The 21,299-nt window shown below is 39.4% G+C and overlaps 1 protein-coding gene and 1 long non-coding RNA gene across 7 annotated transcripts in view; both read right to left on the bottom strand.

Annotated features, from left to right (window-relative positions):
• Positions 1-890: 890 nt before the first annotated feature.
• The window catches only part of LOC119656821 (rho GTPase-activating protein 21), a 43,455-nt gene continuing 23,046 nt past the window's right edge, over positions 891-21,299 (bottom strand). For 3 of the 6 annotated variants that reach the window (XM_038063456.1, XM_038063454.1, XM_038063457.1), the window contains exons 2-18: positions 17,881-17,941; positions 17,730-17,822; positions 17,444-17,668; positions 17,194-17,381; positions 17,022-17,137; positions 16,496-16,961; positions 16,221-16,426; positions 16,041-16,157; positions 15,786-15,969; positions 4,524-4,608; positions 4,363-4,446; positions 3,988-4,200; positions 3,571-3,921; positions 2,947-3,489; positions 2,648-2,884; positions 2,427-2,571; positions 891-2,363 (exon numbers count right to left, since the gene is read on the bottom strand). In XM_038063456.1, the coding sequence (XP_037919384.1) occupies positions 1,681-2,363; positions 2,427-2,571; positions 2,648-2,884; positions 2,947-3,489; positions 3,571-3,921; positions 3,988-4,200; positions 4,363-4,446; positions 4,524-4,608; positions 15,786-15,969; positions 16,041-16,157; positions 16,221-16,426; positions 16,496-16,961; positions 17,022-17,137; positions 17,194-17,381; positions 17,444-17,668; positions 17,730-17,822; positions 17,881-17,904 (3,960 nt within the window). In that variant the 5' untranslated portion in view covers positions 17,905-17,941 and the 3' untranslated portion in view covers positions 891-1,680. Of the gene's footprint in view, positions 2,364-2,426; positions 2,572-2,647; positions 2,885-2,946; positions 3,490-3,570; positions 3,922-3,987; positions 4,201-4,362; positions 4,447-4,523; positions 4,609-15,785; positions 15,970-16,040; positions 16,158-16,220; positions 16,427-16,495; positions 16,962-17,021; positions 17,138-17,193; positions 17,382-17,443; positions 17,669-17,729; positions 17,823-17,880; positions 17,942-18,052; positions 18,320-21,299 lie in introns of those variants that run through there. The other 3 variants (XM_038063459.1, XM_038063455.1, XM_038063460.1) reach the window with 3 other exon arrangements.
• On the bottom strand, positions 8,417-8,968 carry LOC119656822. The gene is made up of 2 exons (XR_005250102.1): positions 8,771-8,968; positions 8,417-8,691 (listed from the first exon to the last, which is right to left on the bottom strand). It is a non-coding gene; the product is annotated as an uncharacterized LOC119656822 (long non-coding RNA).

Genomic DNA, 21,299 nt, shown 5'->3' with positions numbered 1-21,299 from the left:
CTTTTATAGTCGGCCAAAACTCAGAACCCTAAAGGGAAACAGGGCGGACGACATTTCAGTAAATTTTAGATTTGAGACGTGCGTTGATACGTCGATTGCAAATAACCCCTGCTGTGGAGCGTCACTTCATCCAAGTTGTGTTAATGCGTGAAGCAACTTCATAGCGCAGTTCTTCATTGCTTGATAGCATTGACTCGAAATATATAAATCGCTCAGTTCTGGGCAGGTCACTGCCACAGTGTTATTCTTTAAAAAAAAATGTCTAAAAATTTCGGCTAAGCTATGCCAGGAATCAGATACTAGTCACTGCATTATTAAGGCTTTATATTTCAAACCACAAAAGGTATTAGCATGTTGAATTGCTTCAAATTGGAGATAACCGCCTATAAATAAGGCAAGTATCGAAGATAAGCCTCTCAATGAAATAGCAGCACAACTTTTGATATCAGAGCCCCTTAGCTTCAAATCTTTAGTTAGTTTAAATAAAAGAATATGTAAATATTTTGAGCATAAGGAAATATTTCACTTACCATATCTCGATCCATTCGTGAGTCTACGCTTTCTTCTTCTATGCGTGTTTTTTTCAATATGCAGTAGCGGTCGTGACCGTATCCATTTAGAGGCTATGCATCGGATAACTGCTGCTGTTTGCTCACCAACATATTTTACGTATTTGGTGGAGTCGTCCATTATGACAGAAGCTTACTATTCCGTCAATTTGGCCTTAGAGATATCGACAAAGCCATAGAGCAAAATGACTTTCAATTACTTCCAGCGGGATAACATTACTGCAGATGCAGTGGTTATGTGAACTGTCACTTACGAAACGACTGAAAGATCTAATGAGTGACTTTAAACCAGCTCCTTTCTCTCATAAATCCACAAAACAGTTTAGAATCAATTTTAGTTATATTAAAATCACCATCATCATTCTTAAAACTCCTTACATTAATTTAAAATATAAATAACGAAATGTGTTTCATTCTTTCCACCTTCTTCTCATCGTTACAGCAAAAATAACGTTATATTAGCGTTTTTCCGTTTTTCATTTCTTAAAGAAGAAAAATAGATGTATAGAAAATAGAATAATAATAAAAACGACTAAAATAGAAATAGACAGTAAGCAAGTAACAAGTGATTGCCTTACTTTCCACTTCTTTTTCATCCTCAGTTTTGCATTGTATTAATCATAAAAACATGTTATAGCCAAATTGTAAACAGTCATTCAAGTATAAAGCAATGTACAATTGATAAGATAATTAAAAACAATAAAATAGTAAATAATGATCGTAGTACATTTGCATGTATTGCGTATGATTGGGGTAGAGTGCGGTGCAGCGTCCATCACATGATAGGCCATGTTACACACCCGGGAATCATGTTGTGTTCTCAACTAACACTTCGACCTTTGGAGACGGGCTCCTGCCGGTTCCGAAACTCTCAACGCAACCGTGTCTTATAAGCAAAAATCTAAATTTGATATCGTCTTCGTTTTTGACGAATTCCTGTGGGGACCTTGGGGTTCACAAAAACGATGTCCTGTCACAACTATCGCCTTTCGTCTATATAGAAATAGTTGCCCGCCAGCAAAACTCGTGCTGACAGCATGAAACTCATATTTTTGCACCATTCTCTACCGTCTCAGTACAATCAAGTTAATTAATTGCAATCTAATCAAGACTAACTGCGCTTCTTCACGTTCTTTATCCGTATACCCACTTCAATCATGTTATCATTGTTAGTTCGTCGTGTTATGGTTGTAAAATAATCGTTGGGGCTACCCAACGTATGTCTTCGTTTGATGGAACGATTCTGTTTATTCTGTATTTGTCTTTTCTTTGTAATATTCATGTCCGTTTTCTCGTCTTTTGTTAGCGTCGACTGTTGACTTTGTGCTGCCCGGCTCGAATAATTGCGACAATTAAATGAGGCGGATCGAAATAGGCGATAATCACGGCGTTTCTTTAAACGTTCCAGTATTAGAGGCGATATAACCAGTGTGTCTTTCGGATCGCTTGTTGTAGATACTTCTGAATCGTCCGAATGCAAATCATGCGTATACGATGATGATGTCCTTGACGATGTGGTTTTTGTATCGTAATTGTAGTTTGATAGTGGCGACTTCGTATATTGAGCTCGAACTGGCGTTCGCCCTGTACCATCGAAAGCATAATTTCTCTCCGGCGACTCGTCTGCATATGGGATGTTTTCTCCCAACGTTAGTGGTTTAGTTTGATTCCGTCTGTAGGATGATAGAGTTGATTTGGAGATGTTTTCCTTTTGTTCGGGTGAGTCTGGAGTTTTACGGATATCCCGCAATTTAGTTTCAAGAACATCTGTAACGGTTGTAAGTGACATTGATCCTGGAAGATTGGCATGTTGTTCACAACTAAGTCATTACAATAATTCTACGACTGAAATCTAACCTGTATCACTATTCTGGCTGGCATTAAGCTCATCATCTTCAGTCTGTTCGGTGGACCCCCCATCCAAACTGTCCTGATCGTCCCTGTGCCTGAATTCACAGCCATCTTTAGGTTTGTCTTCAGCAGTTGGTTTTGCCTCAAACGACTGGAAATGAAAGAAACCGTTGCTGCTCATTTCCGAACCCAATTTCTAAGCAAACAGAAAAGAAATTAATACTTACAGATATACTTTCGCCCGAATGTGTATCTGAGTTGGTGCCACTCTTTTTATTACCCCGCCTCCTCAAATGTGGTATAAATCGCGAACTTATCGATTCCTTGTCATGGATTTTCTGTTCAATCTTTGATACGTTGCCGAGTAATAGATTCGTTTGTTCTTGTTGCGTGACGGCCGCCGTCTGAGCAGTTGGCGTTTCTGCAAGTTCCGGAAGAGCACCACTTTCGAAAAAGTATTCATACTGAAATTGGAGGAAGAATTTATTTAGCATTTATCCCGACTTTTTTCGTTTTTCACACTCACTTGTGTAATAAATAATTCTACTATTCTACATTGATATTTCATATCTTTAACAGCAATCTCTAAGGTTTCATCTGGTGTTCGGATAATCGATGGTCCAAAAATGATTGCAAGATTTTTCGGTTCCATTAAATTCACTTCGCAATGTTGGCTAACACGATGTATATGTCGAATGATATGTTTTAAAGTTTCATAGGAGACCTTCGGAAGAGATTGTAACAGTGCGAGTAATTCTTTGCATCGTTTTTCGCCCGTTTTCTTGTCGGCTTCGATGAAATTGTTGTAGAAAGAGCTTGGCAGCAAAGCATCAGGAAGACTCCGAATGAATAATTTTAACAAGCTTGAAACTACGTTCACATCCTCCCATTTTGGATCGTTTATTGAATTTTCGAAATCAAAATCCTTTTTGTTTACTTGATCACGTAGCTCAGAAATTGCAGCCTTGTTGCCAGGAATTCGATAGATCCCTTTCACGGTTAATCCTTTCGACTCAACGATTTTTGTGCATAAGTCCACCAGATATGGAACGTATTCGTTGTCCTTGGACTAAGGTGAAAGATTAGTAAGATATAAAAATTGGGGCCCAAACAGTAATTGAATTTTTAAGTTCGAACCAACATTACTTACCATAGGGCATAACTTCAACGGGACCCCTATTGATCCCACCGGTGGTGGTGGCGAATATGAACTATGTGCGTCGTTGTTGCCTTGAATTTTCCTAAACAGATGTTTCCACGTTCGTGATTTAGGTGATCCCATCTCTTTCTCGCTAAATTCTTTATGCTGATGTGATGACGACGACGTTGATGTTTTTCTCGTTTTAACCGTAACTGTGTGGTTGATACCATTCTCGGTAGAAACCGAACCTTCCGTCTCATATGTGTGAGCATTTTCTTCATATAGAGTTGTTTGCACGCTTGTTATTGCACTAACTTGTTGCGGTTCGGCCAGCTGTGATCCCGACTTTGAATGCGGTATCTGAAAATCGAAGGAAGTGTTGGCAGTAGAGGTTTGATTTGCATGCCACATGAGAATTGAACTCACATCGTGCGAAATACCATGGAAAGACATCTCTTGCAACGTCCTCAACCATTTCCTGAAGTCATTGGTGTTTTTCGTTTCAAAATGTATTTCAATTGGGGAACTATGCTTGTCGAAATGCGTTTTGGCCGACTTTGGAGTTAGCTTGAATACACATTTGCGTTTATTGAGATCATCTTCGCTTACATTAAAATCCCGTACATCGATTTCAACCACCTGACACAAAATTTTGGAAATTAATTTCCTCCCAAACACTAAAGTTTAAAGACATATAGGCTTCTTACAGTTAAGAGCACGACTATAATGTCACAAAATAAATCAACTAACTACACTAACAATAAGATTCATAATGATAAAAAAAATGAGGTAAACATTTACATTTGCATCGTGTTTTGTGTAGGCTTTTAAGATATTGTCCACTAAGTGTACTTTACATGCATGCCACGAACGACAATGGGATATCTGCAATGTAATGCAAATTTACAACACTTCCAATTACAGTAACATTCAATTTGTATGTTTTAGGAAAGTGTGCTTACCTTATCTGCTGAACCTGAAGTTTTGATATTCATTTCACTTTCAAGAGTTATTGACTTCGTTTTGTCAATCATGGGAACAGTATTGCTGAAATGAAAGTGAATAGTTAAATATTATAAAAAATTGCAAACGTTATATAAAAGGAAAAACTGGCTAGTGGTCATATACCGTTTTCTCAGTCAATTCAAGACAAAAGCAGTTATTAATTCATTGAACTTTGGGAGAAGTTAATCGCCTGTAAAATAACTGTGTACAATAATAGTTACCATCTGTGTCACCAATGAAGGTATCTCTTAGCAATTGTGATTTTAACAAAAAAATATCTTTATGAAGGAAGAATAAATCCAGATAATATGAAAGACTTCCCATAAAATTAAAGGAAAATAAAGGAATTACTTTTCTGTTGAAATGGTATATTTGAAAAAGTGTGGGGTGGGTAACCGTTGAAAATATGACACTGTTTCGAGCTTTGATCATCTTACAACTTTAGAATTCACATCAATAAAATCTATTAATTCATCAGACAGACAAACGAAAATTATATAGAAGAACGCAGTGAGTTCTTAACCCCTCAGTTAGACTTCGTTTTACCCCTGGCAAAGTGTTTTATTCCCTCGTAGTATCTCCTGTTCACTCCTTTGCGGAATATAGGGCATTCACACAGTCAGGTTTCAATGAGACTGTGCTTTAGTTTCATTATCATCACATTTAATACTCTGCAAGCTTACAAAAACTGTTTCGCTCGAAATGTCTCACCATAGGGTCAAAGCTCTTACTGTACAAGACTATGATCTTGCCAGTCTTTATGTATTCCTCGGAACCTGGGTTCTTAGCAAAAAAAAAATGCGAACTCTTGGCCGGGTTCGAGAGAAGAATCCTCCGAAAAATTTTTGGCCTCCTCTACATGAGGATGGACGATTCCGTAGTCTACATTACGACGAAATCTATGAGCGATACCACGACCCTCTGGTTGTGGATAAAATCCGACTCAACAGATTGCGGTGAGCGGGTCACTTAATCCGTATGAATCAGGATGATCCAGCCCGGAAAGTCTATAAGGACAATATGTAGGGTAGAAAAAGAAGACGAGGTAGACCATGCCTGAGATCGTACTGTTGCTGGCAACTACCTCAGGGCGTGCTCTTGTGATCTGAAGTACAATTTCCGACCGGATCTTGGCTGCCACCTCCACGAGATGGCGTCCTTTGACTTTAGTAGTTCACCGTTCGATCACAAAGGATGCCATGGAAACCCATTCTTCCCAGTTGGGCTTATGTGTGAAGCATAGCACGGTAGACCGATAGCATTGATGCTAGTTACTTAGATCGCTGTGTTTTGGACAGCTCGCTATCACTGACAGTGATAATGGCTGTTTTATTTGAGTCAGTCGTCAGAAACAGTGTTTTATTCATATTTAGTAGGAGAGCGTGCTGCATGGGGCGAACATTCCAGTTTTCGATAGATTGCTTGAAATCTGCTATGCGACGCTAAGAAAACATCACCTGCATAGAGCGGGGTAATAGTCTTCTTCTTTTTCTTCAGCCTTTGTCCCGTTCACAAGCGGGGTCGACTCGGTAGAGCGGGGTGATAGTGTGCATAACAAAAACAAAGGTGTTTTCTTGGCAAACATCGCTGTAGACACGAACGCTTTGAACTTATGATCGCAGTAGTAATTTGATTCAACGGCATTAGATGTTGCCGAAATGTATACTAGATGAGTTTATATATATGACACACGCCATCTCACGATCCAAGAATGTAATGTGGAGAGATCGATGCCTCTTACGGAATTGCTCAGTAGTCCCACAATTCTGGTTCACGGTAATTTAAACAATGTGGCAAATGCGACTGTGAATAACGCCTATGAGTTAATATTCACTATTAAATTCACGCATGCTTCACTGCGATAGTCGCTTGTCTTTGAGTTGCGGATTAAAAATTAACTAAAAGTATTCTCTGCTTGTCGTAACAGGCAAGAAGAATAGAAAGTTGTGAGCTAGCAACTTGCAAATTTCCACTTTTCTTCTCTCTATCGAAACCTTATCGGGTACGTCAATAAAAATGCTACTTCATGCCCTGAAGAAGCGTCACAGGATCTGGCTGACTGCGGAATCATAGAAGCGAATTGACGAATATAAGATATTGAAGACTCTATAATCCCTACGGGTAGTGGTCAAAGTAGCGCCCTCGAATTCTGATGCCGAGTGAAATTTGGCGCGGTGCAGAATACTAGGCGTCGTGCGCTGCCACCGTGTTCAGCATCACGAAAAACATGCAGATGGTCGCAAATCTCTCGATATCCCTGTGTCGATTCCTCATTCACGACTATGAAGAGCTAAAAAAGCTGTTAGGAATATTCACCACGGTTCTCAACCATATCACGTTTGATGAAGCTTCACCTCATTGGTGTCATCAACGCGCTCGGGCGGAATAAAACCGATGGGATTTACGGTCTTCAGAGGGTACATGAAAATAAAAATATTGGTAGAAGGAAAAAAGAGCTAAGTGCTTTTATTTGAGTGGTAGTCTGTCGAGGCGTGCCTCGGTTAGTAAGGAGGGTGAGGTAAAACCGATCATAGACTCAATAAATTGTTTTTGTATGGATGTTTGATTTCGGTTTCGGTAGGAGTGATGGATTTTTGCCAAGTAATTGTTTTTTTGTGGGCGACATTCTCATAAGCAACCCACTTTTCATCTTCCGGTACAATTCTGTTCAAAAAAGACTTGACTTCAATCCATGAGAGCAGACGGGGCGATTGACATGCGATTTTCTCTATCCCATTCACTTAGATTGTGAGGTATCCATACTCCCAAGTTAATGACTTTTCCTAATTTCTCCAGGTAGCAGTAAACTTTTATTATATATTCATACTTCCTGCTATAACTCTTGTTGATTGAAAGGTTCCCGTCCCGTCAATGTCGAGAGGACAACCCAGCCCCGGTGCGGCTTTTAAGGTGTCTTCAGAACGGAATTTCCCAAACCAATTAATCACTACCCAAACTGTCAGAATTGTTATCTATATAGTGAAACTACAAAGTGGTTACCCGGGTGCCTCATAGCGGAAGGATACAAATAAAGGGTACATGCTAAGCTTCATCGAGCCGACCCCTTCTGAACGGTATAAAGGCTGAAAATTAAGCTACAACAGAAGTTACTTATAACGATCTAATAGTTAAAGTAATACAGGAGCGCATGAGAAACTCCGAAAACCTGGTTCACAGGGAGCAGGCTGGTTACCACTCTAAATTCTCCTGTGCCAATCACATTAGCACCCTCAGATCATTGTCGAACAATGCGCACTGTTTAGACCATTGCTTCGCTTGCTTTTTATCAAATTTGAAAAGACTTACTGTAGCGTCTACAAGCAGTGTGTCGGTATTACTCTATGAAGTAGGTACATTGCAAAATAACTAACAGCGTTTATTTGAGTGACATATGATGGTTTAAACTGTCACATCCTATATCGAGGTAACATCTCGTAGAATTTGAAGTTGTTATATCGATGTAATTTTCCTTTCCGCTTTCGAGGATTGGAGATTCAAATTTGAGTCGTCAAGCATCCGCCACGGAAGAGAAAATTATCGTTGTGGAGAGAAGAAGGGCGAGGCAGAGATGGAACGTGATGATGATGATATATACAAAAGGAGATCTAACATTTTTTCCACCGAGTATAGTTACGTGGGGTGTCAAATGAAAGGTCTCGACTAGTACTTTCCGACAATGATATTAGTTTTCATGTTTGCTGCAAAGGCGAGGAGTGCGGGGGTCCGAAATGGGTTAGTTACTTCAAGGATCCGTTCTCAGAAACTACCCAACCCAAAAATCTGAAAAAAAGTATAATACTACCAAGTTTGGTGGGAATCGCACTATTACTAACAGTTATAATAGATCAAATTTACCACTTTAGTACAAATTCATTGCATTGATTGAATTGACCGAAGCCTTAAATCAATCTATGCTTGTAACTCAGAAAGAAAAGGTCAGTTTACGAAGTTTTACTTTGGAAATAAAGCCAATTTAAATGCCAGAACTTTGTATTTACTGCATCTGTTGCTTTGCGGTTGCATCCAAATTAATACGTTGACGATGCAATGACTGGGTTTTTCTCTATCTCGTTCCTCTTGGGTATTTATATTCGTCATAGCATTAAACAACGATAATGAAGCAGTCTGATTGAAAATCAAATAGTATTATACAAAAAATTATTGTATTATAATTCAAAGAAGATACTGTATGAATGTCCTATACTTATCTAAAGGAGTTAACAGGAGATGTAATTGTAGAGCAAGTTAGAAAAACTTCGCCACTGAACAATAAACTATATTAACCCAGAAATGTATGGAAGCTTATGCTTATTTAAGCGATTTTAGATTTCGAGATAAGAACGATGAGATTGATTGGACATCCACTTTACTATTCAGACTTGCTATCTTTCGACATACAGCTTCTTTCCACATACTGTATAACAATGAAAAAATCACTTTCAATGAATTATTTTGGTGCCTCTAGAAACAAAAGAGTCAAATCTAATCTAACAGATGGATTTCTAACTAAGTTACTCAATCAGCTTATCGGCGGACATGGATCTCACTGCATAATGACAACAAAACTCAAAACAATCCATCCGATTACTGACAAATAAATTTTCGGTGAATTCGTCTAATCACATCAAAGCGTTTATCGATTTCATGGGTGGTCGCAAATCACTTTTAAACTGATTCCAATGTTTTGACAAAACATTGCAAACCTCGATAACATCATGAACTCATATTTGCTATCGGACATATGCTTTAAATGAGTTCAACAAAAATCACGATTGTCGTTTGATTATCCAACCAAAATATTAAACAATTTTCTAACAACAATCGGTCATATTTCAGCACAAGATATGCCTGTTTTGTAGAAATCAAAACAAATGAAGGTGGTGAACGGAGATGGTTCGTTTTGTTGGTCTGGGCAAGGACGTTAAGATTAAGTGCGGCGCCATATTTGCTCATTTTTATTTTCATCGACGGAGCGCTGTTTTTTATGTAATAGCGAAACGAGTCAAAGGCAAGATATCATCATATGCTTTCCCTTGTAAGGAAGTATGATAACTGTGATACCATCCGTAAAAAAAACCCATGTAAACTAAATGAATAAACCTTATTCATAAATAAAATTTCAAACCTTTGCCCGGCGCGTCTTGTTTTAGATCATAGTCTTGCGTGTCCTTATGCATAATTTATTATCGTATGCTTAGCACTTACAGAATATAGTCTGATAAGTATTGAAATGGAATAAATAAATAGGGAAGGACTTTGTGAAGACTCAATACCGCATTGAGAAGTGTTCAGAAAATGAACCGTTTAATTTGTAATAATGAACAGGCTGCGAGAGAATTGTTTTCCCACCACATATAATATATAATATAATATTGCGGAAAGCCTTACATCAGCCATCTGTCTCCGGTTTATTTTGGAAACTGGAAATTTCGAGCAATGTGGGACATTAGGCTGTAATAAACTTTCGTCAATGAACGATTGTTTTTCGATTAGGGACAACCCTGTTGTATTTATTTGCAGATATCGATATTTTGGGAGCCAGTTGTTCCCTTCTTTAGGGCTTACAATCTATTTATCTGCAATAAATACAATAAGGTTGTCCCCAATCAAAAATAATCTTTCCGTTCATTGAAATACAAGTCAACCAAAAAATTCAACACAACAAACCACACAATAACTTCCTTGTTAGAAAAGGAAATACACCGGAACATGAATGAATGTCATCGATTCTTGAGGGTTCTGCACCTTCAAACGTAATGGTAAAAAAATGGGCTCGGCTACTTGAAAAACGAAAAAGAGCCCCTGGGGGCGACTAGTGACCGAAAAAAAGGTTAAAAAGGTCAAAAAATGAGTACTGGCCCATCAAAGATAGAAGAACTACAAAGATTTGAAATGAACATTGCATGGGACATAAAAAATATATGATTGGAGAGTTGTTAACATTTTTTTTTTAAATTGTCTCAGAGTCATTTGGATGAAATTTGCTACCGGATTGACTGTTGACGAAACCTGAGTTTGTCAGTATAATTCAGAGCTCAATCAAAAACAAGTCAGGAAACCGGAAGCACGGCAACTCAACTATGACAGATTTTGTGGATTTTTTATGTAAAAATATGTCATATTTCCATTTATAGATAGCTCGTAGTGTATATGCGTTCAATATGCTCGATATCCAATTCGATGGAATACTGACATTTTATTTTTTTAGGAAGCAGCCATTTGAACCAAAAGGAATAAGTTTAATCTATTATAACGTTGTTATTAATAGTAGGATTTCTACGAAACCTTCCAACTTCCCTCTTTTATACATATAGTGGGGGGGGGGGGGGGGGGGGTCCCCCTTAATTTCAACAAGGAACAACATAATTCACTGCATGCATGCGGATTCATAGTTTCAATCTTTCAATAGATGTAACCTTTTTCTAAGGAAAGTGCATGTGACAGACGGACATCGGGAGGCGCAAACAGAAAAACAGGAACATAAGAGTTTCGAAGAACGGAAGAGAGAAAGCCGTGAATCGGCAATCGAACTGGCGAATTCTAAGGGGGACGAAAATGGTGGATGGACCAAGATCGTTAGAAAAAAGGCGAAGAAGAAAGCAAAGGTGCGAATTCGCCACGATGTTATTATTATTTCCAGCAAGAGTAACCTGCCCTTAGCGGAAATACTAAAAAAAGTCAAAGCTGACTTCAAGCTAAAAGAGGAAGGTGGAAATTTCAACAAGAATCGCAGGACTCAGAAGAATGATCTAATGTTTGTGCTGAAAAAATCCAGTTGGGCAGAACCGAAAGCTTTCGCAACCAAATTAAGAAGACACTTGAGGAGAATGCTACATTACGGACCAAAAAATATGAGATCTATATACAGACCTTGCCGAAGTGACATCCAGAGGAGAAATCTGCACTGCAATGAAAGAAAAGTTTAACCTGGAGGAACAGCCTATGGCAGTACTCAAATTGCCACAACGCGATTACCAGTGAAAGAAACGCATAAATTATTGTCGACTAGACTACCCAAGGGTCTGAGAATGGTAAATGAACCATACAGGAACCATCACGGCGGCTTATGGACCACAGATTCGACGAATGGAATGGCGATCTGGGCGTTCGGTCACCAAGCTATAAAATTGACTGTGAGCTAGTCGTGTACAGTTATGTGTATAGTTGCTACGCCCCAGCCAGTCTCATTTGAAGACATGTTAGAGAACTTTGTTCATGACGCAAGGGGACGAAATCCGAAGGTAATTAAATGCCTGGAATGGGAAAACAGAAAAAGCAACACAAAGAGTCGAAATTTATTAGAGACGTTTGCACAGTTAGATTACCAACGAAAGTAATATAAATACATTGGAATCTCGATAATTCGTATTTCTGGCTAATTCGTATTTCTGGCTAATTCGTACACAGTTAATTTTCTTTACTTTGCACTCCTCATAATTGATAATCCCGATATTTCCTATCAAATCGTCAGTCCCTGGACGGGAAGTTTGACTGGTGCCCTAAGGAAAGGGTTTTCCATGTTGCACAATGTCGAAGTACGTGACGCATCCACGGCTAGGAGATGCTCATCCCCCAGTAGGACATCTAATCACTGGTGGAATAAAGAACTGGCCAGCCATCGATCAGTCTACCATTGTGCCAAATGTTAAGTAGGGTTGATCAGGTGCAAGAATAGCATGCATAAACTTAAAGAATTTTCTAAATTCGGGTCGGAAGCGGATGTAAATCCGTGAAGTAGCGTCTATAGAGTTGTGATGAGACGATTTAGAGGCCGGTCATCAGAGGGGATCAAGTGCATATAAAAATGAACCTGGGTTTTTCTCCCAGCAAGAGACTAATACCTTTCAGAGATCTCCGAAGGTCACGCAATTCTTCCAGTACTTACGGACGAGCGGTTGGAGGTCTGCAGCAGAATAGGTGATACTAAAACTTCGAACCTGGATAGACTACCGAATAATCCAGACATGTTCGCTGAGTTGCCCGAAGAGGAGTGCAACTTCCTGTATGCAGTGTTAGTTTAGGAAAAGCCGCTGCATATTTTAGATAACACACATAAATTGAAAGTGGTCTACAAAATGATATCAAGTCCATCTCTCCTTTATTGGGAGGTGAAAAAAGTTGAAAGGTTCATTAGCCCCGCAGGGTGATCCGTGCCATCGGGGAGTGGCTGGAAAGTGGGCATAGAGAAAGCAATTATACCTGCACTGTTTTAAATTGGATACCTTGCGTGATTATCCTAACTAGGATGGGGTCTCGGAAAACCCAGCGCACGCATTCTTCCAATGCCCGAAGTTCGTGGAAGAAAGAAGAAACCTAGAGAAAACCCTCGGTGTGCTATTTCGGGGAAATTTTGTTCGGAGAATGCTCCATGATCGCAACGATCCAGGATATACTATGAAAAGCGGAAGAGGTTAGGAAGGCGCGATTAAGGAGGCCTAAAATGAACTAACTTCGCTCCGTGATGTAATACCTAATGGGACTGGGATCGGGGAGATCGGGGTGATTTCAGTGAATAAAAATCCCACACACTGGGGGCGTGTCCAGCACAAGGTTTTTTGAAGATTTCCACCTTCTCATAAAAAAGGCAGACAGACAGTGCGTAGACTTTAATAAGCTTTTGGTTACCACAAAACCTTAAAAAGGATGAAAGACCTCCAAATGATTCAAAGTGGAGAAGTCGGCATCGTCAGATACCGAAGGAATCTTATTAATGGATTACATGTCTAAGGGAATTACAATGAACGGTCAGTACCACGCAAATTCTTCGGGTCAGATACGTAAAACAGTCGTACATAAAAGAGGTAGAAAGATGGCGCGCAGAGGGCTGTTCTGCAGGACAACGCGCCCGTCCCCACTGCTTGAGCTGTGAGGGATGCATTCAAAGCTTAGGAGTTATATTCACGATGTGAAAAGTATATTTCACTTGAGGCGAATTACCTTGGAAAATATAAAATCATACTATTCATTCCAGCATTAAATTGATGCGGACTTAGGACCCCATCATTCTCAAAACGAATACTATTCATTCCTTAGAACACGAACTTATCAGCCGCCACAGGTACATTAATACAACTAGTGAAAGTGAATGCATTCAAGTTTTATTACGAGCCAAAAAGTCATGTGCTTCAGCGAGGAAAACAAATGAGCTTTCTGCATCACATCTGTGGTGGATTTATTTTGAGAACCTCAAACGCAGAAACCCATGAGTTAATCCAGGCCAACAATTTTCTTCGACAATACGGCCAAATTGCTCTTGGAAAGAAGCCCATTCTCTGTTTGGTTTGACCAGGACGATGTGGTGTATTATGAGCGGCTGAATCCGGCCATGACTGGCACAGCAGTATTGATTTATACTGAATGCAGGCTCATCATTCATACTAATGGATGCGAAGCCTATCTAACACTTAAGTGTGTCTAGGTACACTTGATTTCATCTTGCAAGCTTAGGTTTCTCGCCTTTTCCCAGAAGCAAGTATTCTTATGCCTCATTTTCTCATCCCACCTTGGTAGGGTTCCCTATCCTCTCCTTGGGAGGGTTTCTTGTGTTTATCTTTAAAGTTTATTGTTTCGTAGGCAATTGCTTTCCAGAAGACTCTGGCTCTACGGGCCTTTGCGACTATATGCTGAAAGGTATTGCCGTCCGAGCTTCTGAGAAGTGTCTTTCACTACCTTTTTCTCAATCTCTTCGATCAGTAATTAAAAAAATTTAATATTTTTTCTGCTTCGTCGGAGGTAGTCGGCCAAATGCTGTGCCGTTCCCTTCCGTCTTTAATGATTCATCCTCACTTTGTTCTCGGATTCCAAACGAAGAAGATTGAATTCTCGCGATCCTTTTATTTTGACTTGGTTATCTAATACTCTGCGGCGGGGAGCAACTCGATGGATGTTTCTCCGTTTAGCATTGTACTGTGTTTGGGAATATTCCTGTTGAGGCTGAGATGGGGGGATGAGTTTTGCGAAGGATATAAAAAGATAGTTCAAAATTTTAGGGAACGAGGAGTCCTCAATGTTCCGTTGAAATGATCGTTAATTTTTTTACAATGATTTTGATTACTTGTTTTAGATTTTTCTGGTTCTTGCTGTTATTTGCATTTCTTTCTACTTTTTGATTATTTTTTTTGAATAATTTCAGGTTTTTTTTTATTTTCTCATATTTACTATTTTCTATTCTGTTTGATTTTATCATCGTTTTATTGCATTATTTTCATGTTCCCCCTTTTTTAAGTTTTCTTCTTATTTTTATATTGTCTTTATATATATATTATTTTTACTTGATTTTCTCGGAGTTCTTTTGCTTTTTTGTTTGGAATATATATAAACGAAAAATTTTACTTTAGCCTGACTTGGGCTTAAAGTACTGGAGGTTTGAAGTTGGATATAATTCGCACCCTTGTCGTTTTTGCGATTATATAAAAAGGGATGACTTCAGGGCAGAGGTGAGGAAGTGTCTGATGAGTTCTATTTTTTTTCTTTTGTTTGTTTTCGATTTTAAGTAAAGTGAAAGCATATCTCATCAACAGGACCATCACTGTCATTACAAGCTCGACCCGCGATATGGGTACAACCACGATGAAACTCACATAACCAGAACCACAAATAATCGGCTCGAGTAGAAATCCCCCAGGATATCTTCTGGAACATATGCTCTCAGATGGCCATCTCGATTCCTATGATATCCGGTAATCTCCGGTGAAGCTTCGTGGTAAGAGCTCCACTTCAGATGTATCCCATTGCAGATTCGGGTCTCATCGCTCTCAATGAGTACGTGGGGATGATGTGAATGGATAGGACACGGACTTGCTGAGCAGAAGTTATGACAATGTGAAAAACGGCTCTATGAATGGTTTGATTTCGATGCCAGATAATTTTACTGACGCGTGTAAACAAATTGTCAGAAGGAAATCAAAAATGTACAGCAATTTTGATACTTTGAATAAAAAATGTATAACGGTTTTTTTCTGGTTAATGTGTTTTTTTTTTCAAAATCGAGAATTTTAATTTAATTTAATGCAAGAAGCAGAAGATTATTTACATTATCCTTTTCGAACAAGTTCAGCGAGAGTCGCATAAATGACTATCATGTTACCAAAGTGTTTGGGAAAAAAAATCACTCACTCTTTTGCGGAAAGGTTTCGATTGTGAAAATTAATTATGTATCCACTGTATCAGTTCATCAGTTTCAAAGGGTAATATGGGTGTTAGCTTCAAAAATAACTTACCTTTTTCGTATTGAATCATCCTTGTCAATAACTTCTTCCTCAGAAACTGTAGCCTCTGGACAAGACGGAATATCGCTATGATATTCCTTATCATTACCTGTTGCCCGCAGATATGATATTCGACGTGGTATTTTCTTATCGTCGATATCGGTGGGTTTTTGTCGTCGAACGACAATAGTTGGTGCTGTGAAAAGATTGGACGCATATTAAAAACCTGACGATGGCTTATTATTCAAGAATATATTGTAGGTTTACCTGTTGACGCTTCAAATTGATCACATTTACTTAAATTTACGTCATCAAAATTACATTTAATTTCGATATCCTTAAAATTATTTGGTGTCTCTAATACTTTTAGGTCATTTCTGGAATCTGAAATGAAGCAATTTGTGGTTAAGCGACGCTGCCTCTTAACAATATTTTTCTAAAACTTACTTTGAATAATTGATTCATTTTCTAACCGTGTTTTCAATTCAATCTCTTTTTTTCTGATATTAACAATTGGATTCGGGAATTTATTGAATCGACTCAACTCACTTTTGTAGAACATTTGCGTTTCAGGCGATAATGGAGCACCGCTTTCAAATTTTTTCGTTAATTGAGATACAACATTGAAGTCGTCTGAGTGTCGTTTTTCAAGACTGTAAGGATAAAGGAAAAATACCGAAGTGAGAACATATTAACATCTCAAAAATGTGTCAGCTTCATACATTTCGTTATTTATATTGGAATTGTCTTTGATTCGATCACAGCTGTAGCGTCCTTTTAGTGAATTATCATCGTTCGTGTGCCTTAAAAATTGATTTACGTATTCATTGCTTTTGCTGCCCTGTAACGGCACCGGAGACAGAATTTGCGGTCGTTGATTTATTGCTGCATTGTCTTTTGTAGGGAGTTGGGGTTGTGGTGAATTCAAAGAAAATGATATGGATGATTTGAAATTGCTAGGTGGCGGTTCATATGGTGGTGGTATTTGATTGTTGTTGTTATGTACAATTGCAGACGTTTCCCTCTTAAATGAGGCTGTCCCGATGCCAGTTGGTAGAGTTGCATTTGTTTCCGGCTGTTTACTTTCTGATTGTCTTAGTGTAGATGTAGATTTTATCTCAATATCACATGCTTGGGAGAAAACATCGTTGGCGCGAGTAGATGAGACACTAGGTCTAGTCCCCACAGCTGAAACAAGATTTTTGATTTGATCGAATCCTAAAATTTCACTCTGAACATCAGTAATACTTGTGGTTGTTTGAAATGATGGTGGCAATCTTAAAAATTCTTCTTTTTGCATAATGCTCTTTTTCAACCGATTCAGTAGCAGTGGTTGGTTTGGAGATAGAAGATATGAGTTGTTACTGAAATGGACATAAGTTCAATAAACTCGAGGGCAATGTACGCGTGCGTTACTCACTACGACGCCATAGGTTCGTCTGCTGGAAATTTCATAGCACCTAAGAAATTGCTGTGCAAATTTTGTATAGGAGAATAAAGATTGTGCACCGGCTGATTATGATTAGGTCCAAGTCTTATATTTTGCGGAACGTCAGCGAAAGGTTTTATTCGATTACTTTCCGGATTATGTGCTAGATCCTCAAAATACTGCTTAGAAGGTTATGGTTAGAATGTCGAATGGGTTGTTGATAAGGAGATAATATACTCACCAATTGTAAAACATCACATTCTTTTGGCACAACATGTAACGTTAAAACATTTGGTGTTTGTTTTATCATATATACAATTGTGCTGTAAGGGACTCCGGCTATTGACATATTGTTGACTTTTAGTAGACGATCGCCTTGTTGAAGGCCAGCGAAATATGCAGGTCCATTGGGATGCACTTCTTTTATGAACACCGTTTCCATTGGTGGAGTTGTCTGTATCGTTCCCTGTGCAAGTGGTTAATGCAATCAGTTGACTATTGCCTTGAAAGCGTAAACACAAATTTACCTCCGGTGGATATTTGATAAAATGTCGCACTGTGAATCCGAATCCTTGATTCGACTTACGAATAACGACAACCTTCGGCTCGGGAACTGCTGGCTGTAGAAAAAAAATAATACTGGCTTAAAATGTTTCATGCATTTCAATAACAACTTACGTGTTCATAATTTCGGCTGGCCATCAAACTTAGCGACACATCAAAATTATTGTGGTTGTATCTGTGGTGAAGAAAATAATCATTACACTCGGAGTTCGTATTGAATTTCGTTAAAAATGATGATTGAAATGCAAACATCTGATTTCCCAAAAAATATAGTATCAAACTTTACATCACGATTATTCCGCGCACATATACGACCCGGAGAATCGGAGCGGGGCGCGATTAGCAGCACAGTTTAACCGAATTTAAAGAAGTAATAAACCGTCGATAAGATGAAAGGGTACCGGCAGAGAGCAAACCAATAGCGTAGTTACTTTTATTACTTGTCTTACTCCATTGTAACATATGGAAGCGCTGGAAGAAATTCGGATGGAATTCAAAAGAATTATAATAATTAAGTAGCGACTTTGTTATGAGCTAGATAATTCGAGCGGGTTTCAGTTTCAAAAACATGAACCCGCATGAATCGTTTAATTGATTGGAGAGTGTGGACTTGTTTTCATGTTTTGATTTATCAAAGCGAGATAAAGAGATTTTTTCTTCGATAAATTGGCCTTACATTCTCTACTGATAAGTTAATAATTGTAATTGAGTGTAATTGTGCGGAATTTGTTTTTCGATGGTAGAGAACTGTCCCAATAAGAGCGCATGAAATTTTTCATTTGGAAGTTTATTCAGTGAATTTCATTTCTTTGCCAAGGTTTTGATTTGTGAGTTAATGTATGGAGTTATGAGACAGCGAATAGTGGGGCCAGATGAAGGTATTTTCATACCTCATTCATTTAAAATGGCAACCACAATTTTCATTGATTTTATAAGGTAGGATGCTCCGATGAGTTTCGCCAAATCTGAACAAGGCATACTGAGTTTGAAATTCTACCATATTCCCAGCTGACAAATGAGTAATGACTTTTGATGGCTCCGCCTCATTTCAAAACCACATCGCGGAAATCAAAGAGAAACTTCTTACAACTTTGAATTTTTGGCTTTTATCCGATATGTATCGAGCGAATTTTAGATGATTTTGGGTAATGGCATGTACTTTTCAATGTTCATGCTTGTTCTTCAATGGTAAGCCAAAAACGACTTTAATTGAGATCCCACCCACCTATAATACTTCCTGCAGTCGAGCTGTAGCGGGAGTGCTTCGTCGACTTAAGCTTAAGACAATTCATGGCTTCATTGCTTAGTTTTAGTTAGTTTAGTTTACTGGGGGGAGCCGCAGCTCCGAGCACTCAGGCCATTGTTAGGTCCATTGTACTATCCCCGTAAATCGCCTATTCAATGGCTCCCCCATTTCTTCACTCAGTAGCGTGAATCCATGCAATTTCACCCTTCAGAGTAGACTTGACAGTAGATGGTCGGATTCCAAAAGCTGGTTCTGGCCCTACCATTGTGGATTCAGACCTTGGCGTGCCAGTCTGTTAGCCTCCTCATTACCAGCGATGTTGTAGTGCCCTGGCACCCACATCGGAAACGTTTCGTCCAGTCGTCCAAATTTCAGCAGCACCTGATGACAACTCCACACCAACTGGCTTAATATGTCGTTGCTCGCCCGACTGTCGGAGCAGATTCGAATGGTGCCAACCCTCCACTTTTGTCGCAGACATTCTTCTGCTGCCAACAAAATGGCATATATGTCCGCCTGGAATATGGTCGTCATTTCTCCAACGGTCGGGCCAGTACTATAATCGGATGGTCCGAGAACACCCCTGCGCCCGATCCACCCTCCTCATGTAGAGTTGCATTCAAGCGGTCACATACTGCGTCCTCAAACTTGCCGGTAATTATTACAGCTAGGTCGTCCGCAAATGCTTGCCCGAAGACTTTTGTCCTCCTCCTTTTTTGTGCAGCAGGGTATCCATTACCAAGAGCCAAAACAGTGGAGAGAGAACCCCCGCGTATGCCGTTAATTTCCGCAATGAACCTACTTTCTTCAATGCGGCTAGGTGACAAATTATGAACATCATTTTGGGGACGATACGATTGTTCTTGTTAGAGAGTGGCAGGTATTTAATGATAGTAGGCTTTCATACAAAAGGCGCTTTGATTTCGCAATGGTCACGCAACCACCACCAATCACTGCATTTCGGAACCCGCGGAACACAAATTAAGTCACGAGCAGAGTAGTGTTTGATTTTCAACCCCTGAGCGGTGCATCAAATCCATTGCCGGAATTGAGAAAATAACCCAGGGATTTACAATTGGTATGAGGGAAGCTTTCGAAGACAGCTGCCCAGACAGTCCTCCAAAGGAAGGAAACGGCAAAATATCCGTTTGAAGTCCATTTTCTAGGAACCGAAAATTATATAGTTCTCAATTAAGAGACTGGACTTGGCATGGCTATCTAACTCGTTCCATAGATAAAAATTTATTGGCCCAAATTCTTCTTCTTCTATTCGATTCTATTCCAGGTAGTCGCATGACAAAAATGGCTGAATCTAACGTACCACCTTGCCAAGGATCTGGCTCCATATTAGTTGGACCAGAGCCAACGTTTGGTATTGGAATAGATACGGTTAAGTCTAGTTTGAAATATAAAAATTGCGAAGGTCCACGCAGTCGAATGCAGAAATTGGAATTCCCGCTGTTGAGCGAAAACTATTGTGAAACAACCCGAGTCTCTGCATTTTCATTATTTAAATACTTCGGGAGGCTTCTCTTCAAAGATAGGCTTTTGGAAGACGCTCTCTGATTCGCAAAAGCATGTGAACGCTGGAAGGAGGCCGGCGAATAGACGATTTTAGGGTATAGTACAATGAGCCTAATAAAAGGCTTGAGTGCTTGGAGTTGGGCAACTTACGAAGTCTTCTTATGGATGAAATGGTTAGTTAAGGTAAACATGCCGATAGGGACTGTTTCTCCAAACAGAAGAGAAATCATTTTCGTCATCAATGCATTCAAATGGAGTAAAGCCGTTGGACTAGACGGTCTCCCCACAGAATTTTTTATCGTTGCACCTGCAGTTACTGCGGATCTGCTGCTTCCACTCGTTCGGGTAACCCGACACCTTTCACAGACAGTGGAAGAAGGGGATGATCGTCAAGATTCCAAAGAAGCAGACCCGTTTTGAATGTGACAATTGGAGGAGTATTTGCGTATTCGCTGCCGTCGCGGGTAGGTCAAATAATCCTGGATCCGCATCAAAGAACATCTCGGAAGCTTGATCGACAAAGGGCAGGCTGGTTTCGGCTCCGGATTCTCCTGCATTGACCACATCAATAACTTACGGATCATTTTGAAAAAGTGCGCGGAGTTAAGATCTTCGCTGCACCTGCTCTTCATCGATTTCAAGAAAGCTTTCGATAGCGTGAACACGGAGTGTATCTAGAGCGTTTTACGCAGAAGGGGAATTCCAGAGAATCTAATAGCTATTATTAGAGCGACATATGATGACGCAAAATGTCACGTGCTGC

The sequence above is a fragment of the Hermetia illucens genome, chromosome 5, assembly GCF_905115235.1.
Source record: "Hermetia illucens chromosome 5, iHerIll2.2.curated.20191125, whole genome shotgun sequence".
Lineage (NCBI taxonomy): Eukaryota > Metazoa > Arthropoda > Insecta > Diptera > Stratiomyidae > Hermetia > Hermetia illucens.
This window is presented reverse-complemented; position numbering and strand designations above follow the sequence as displayed.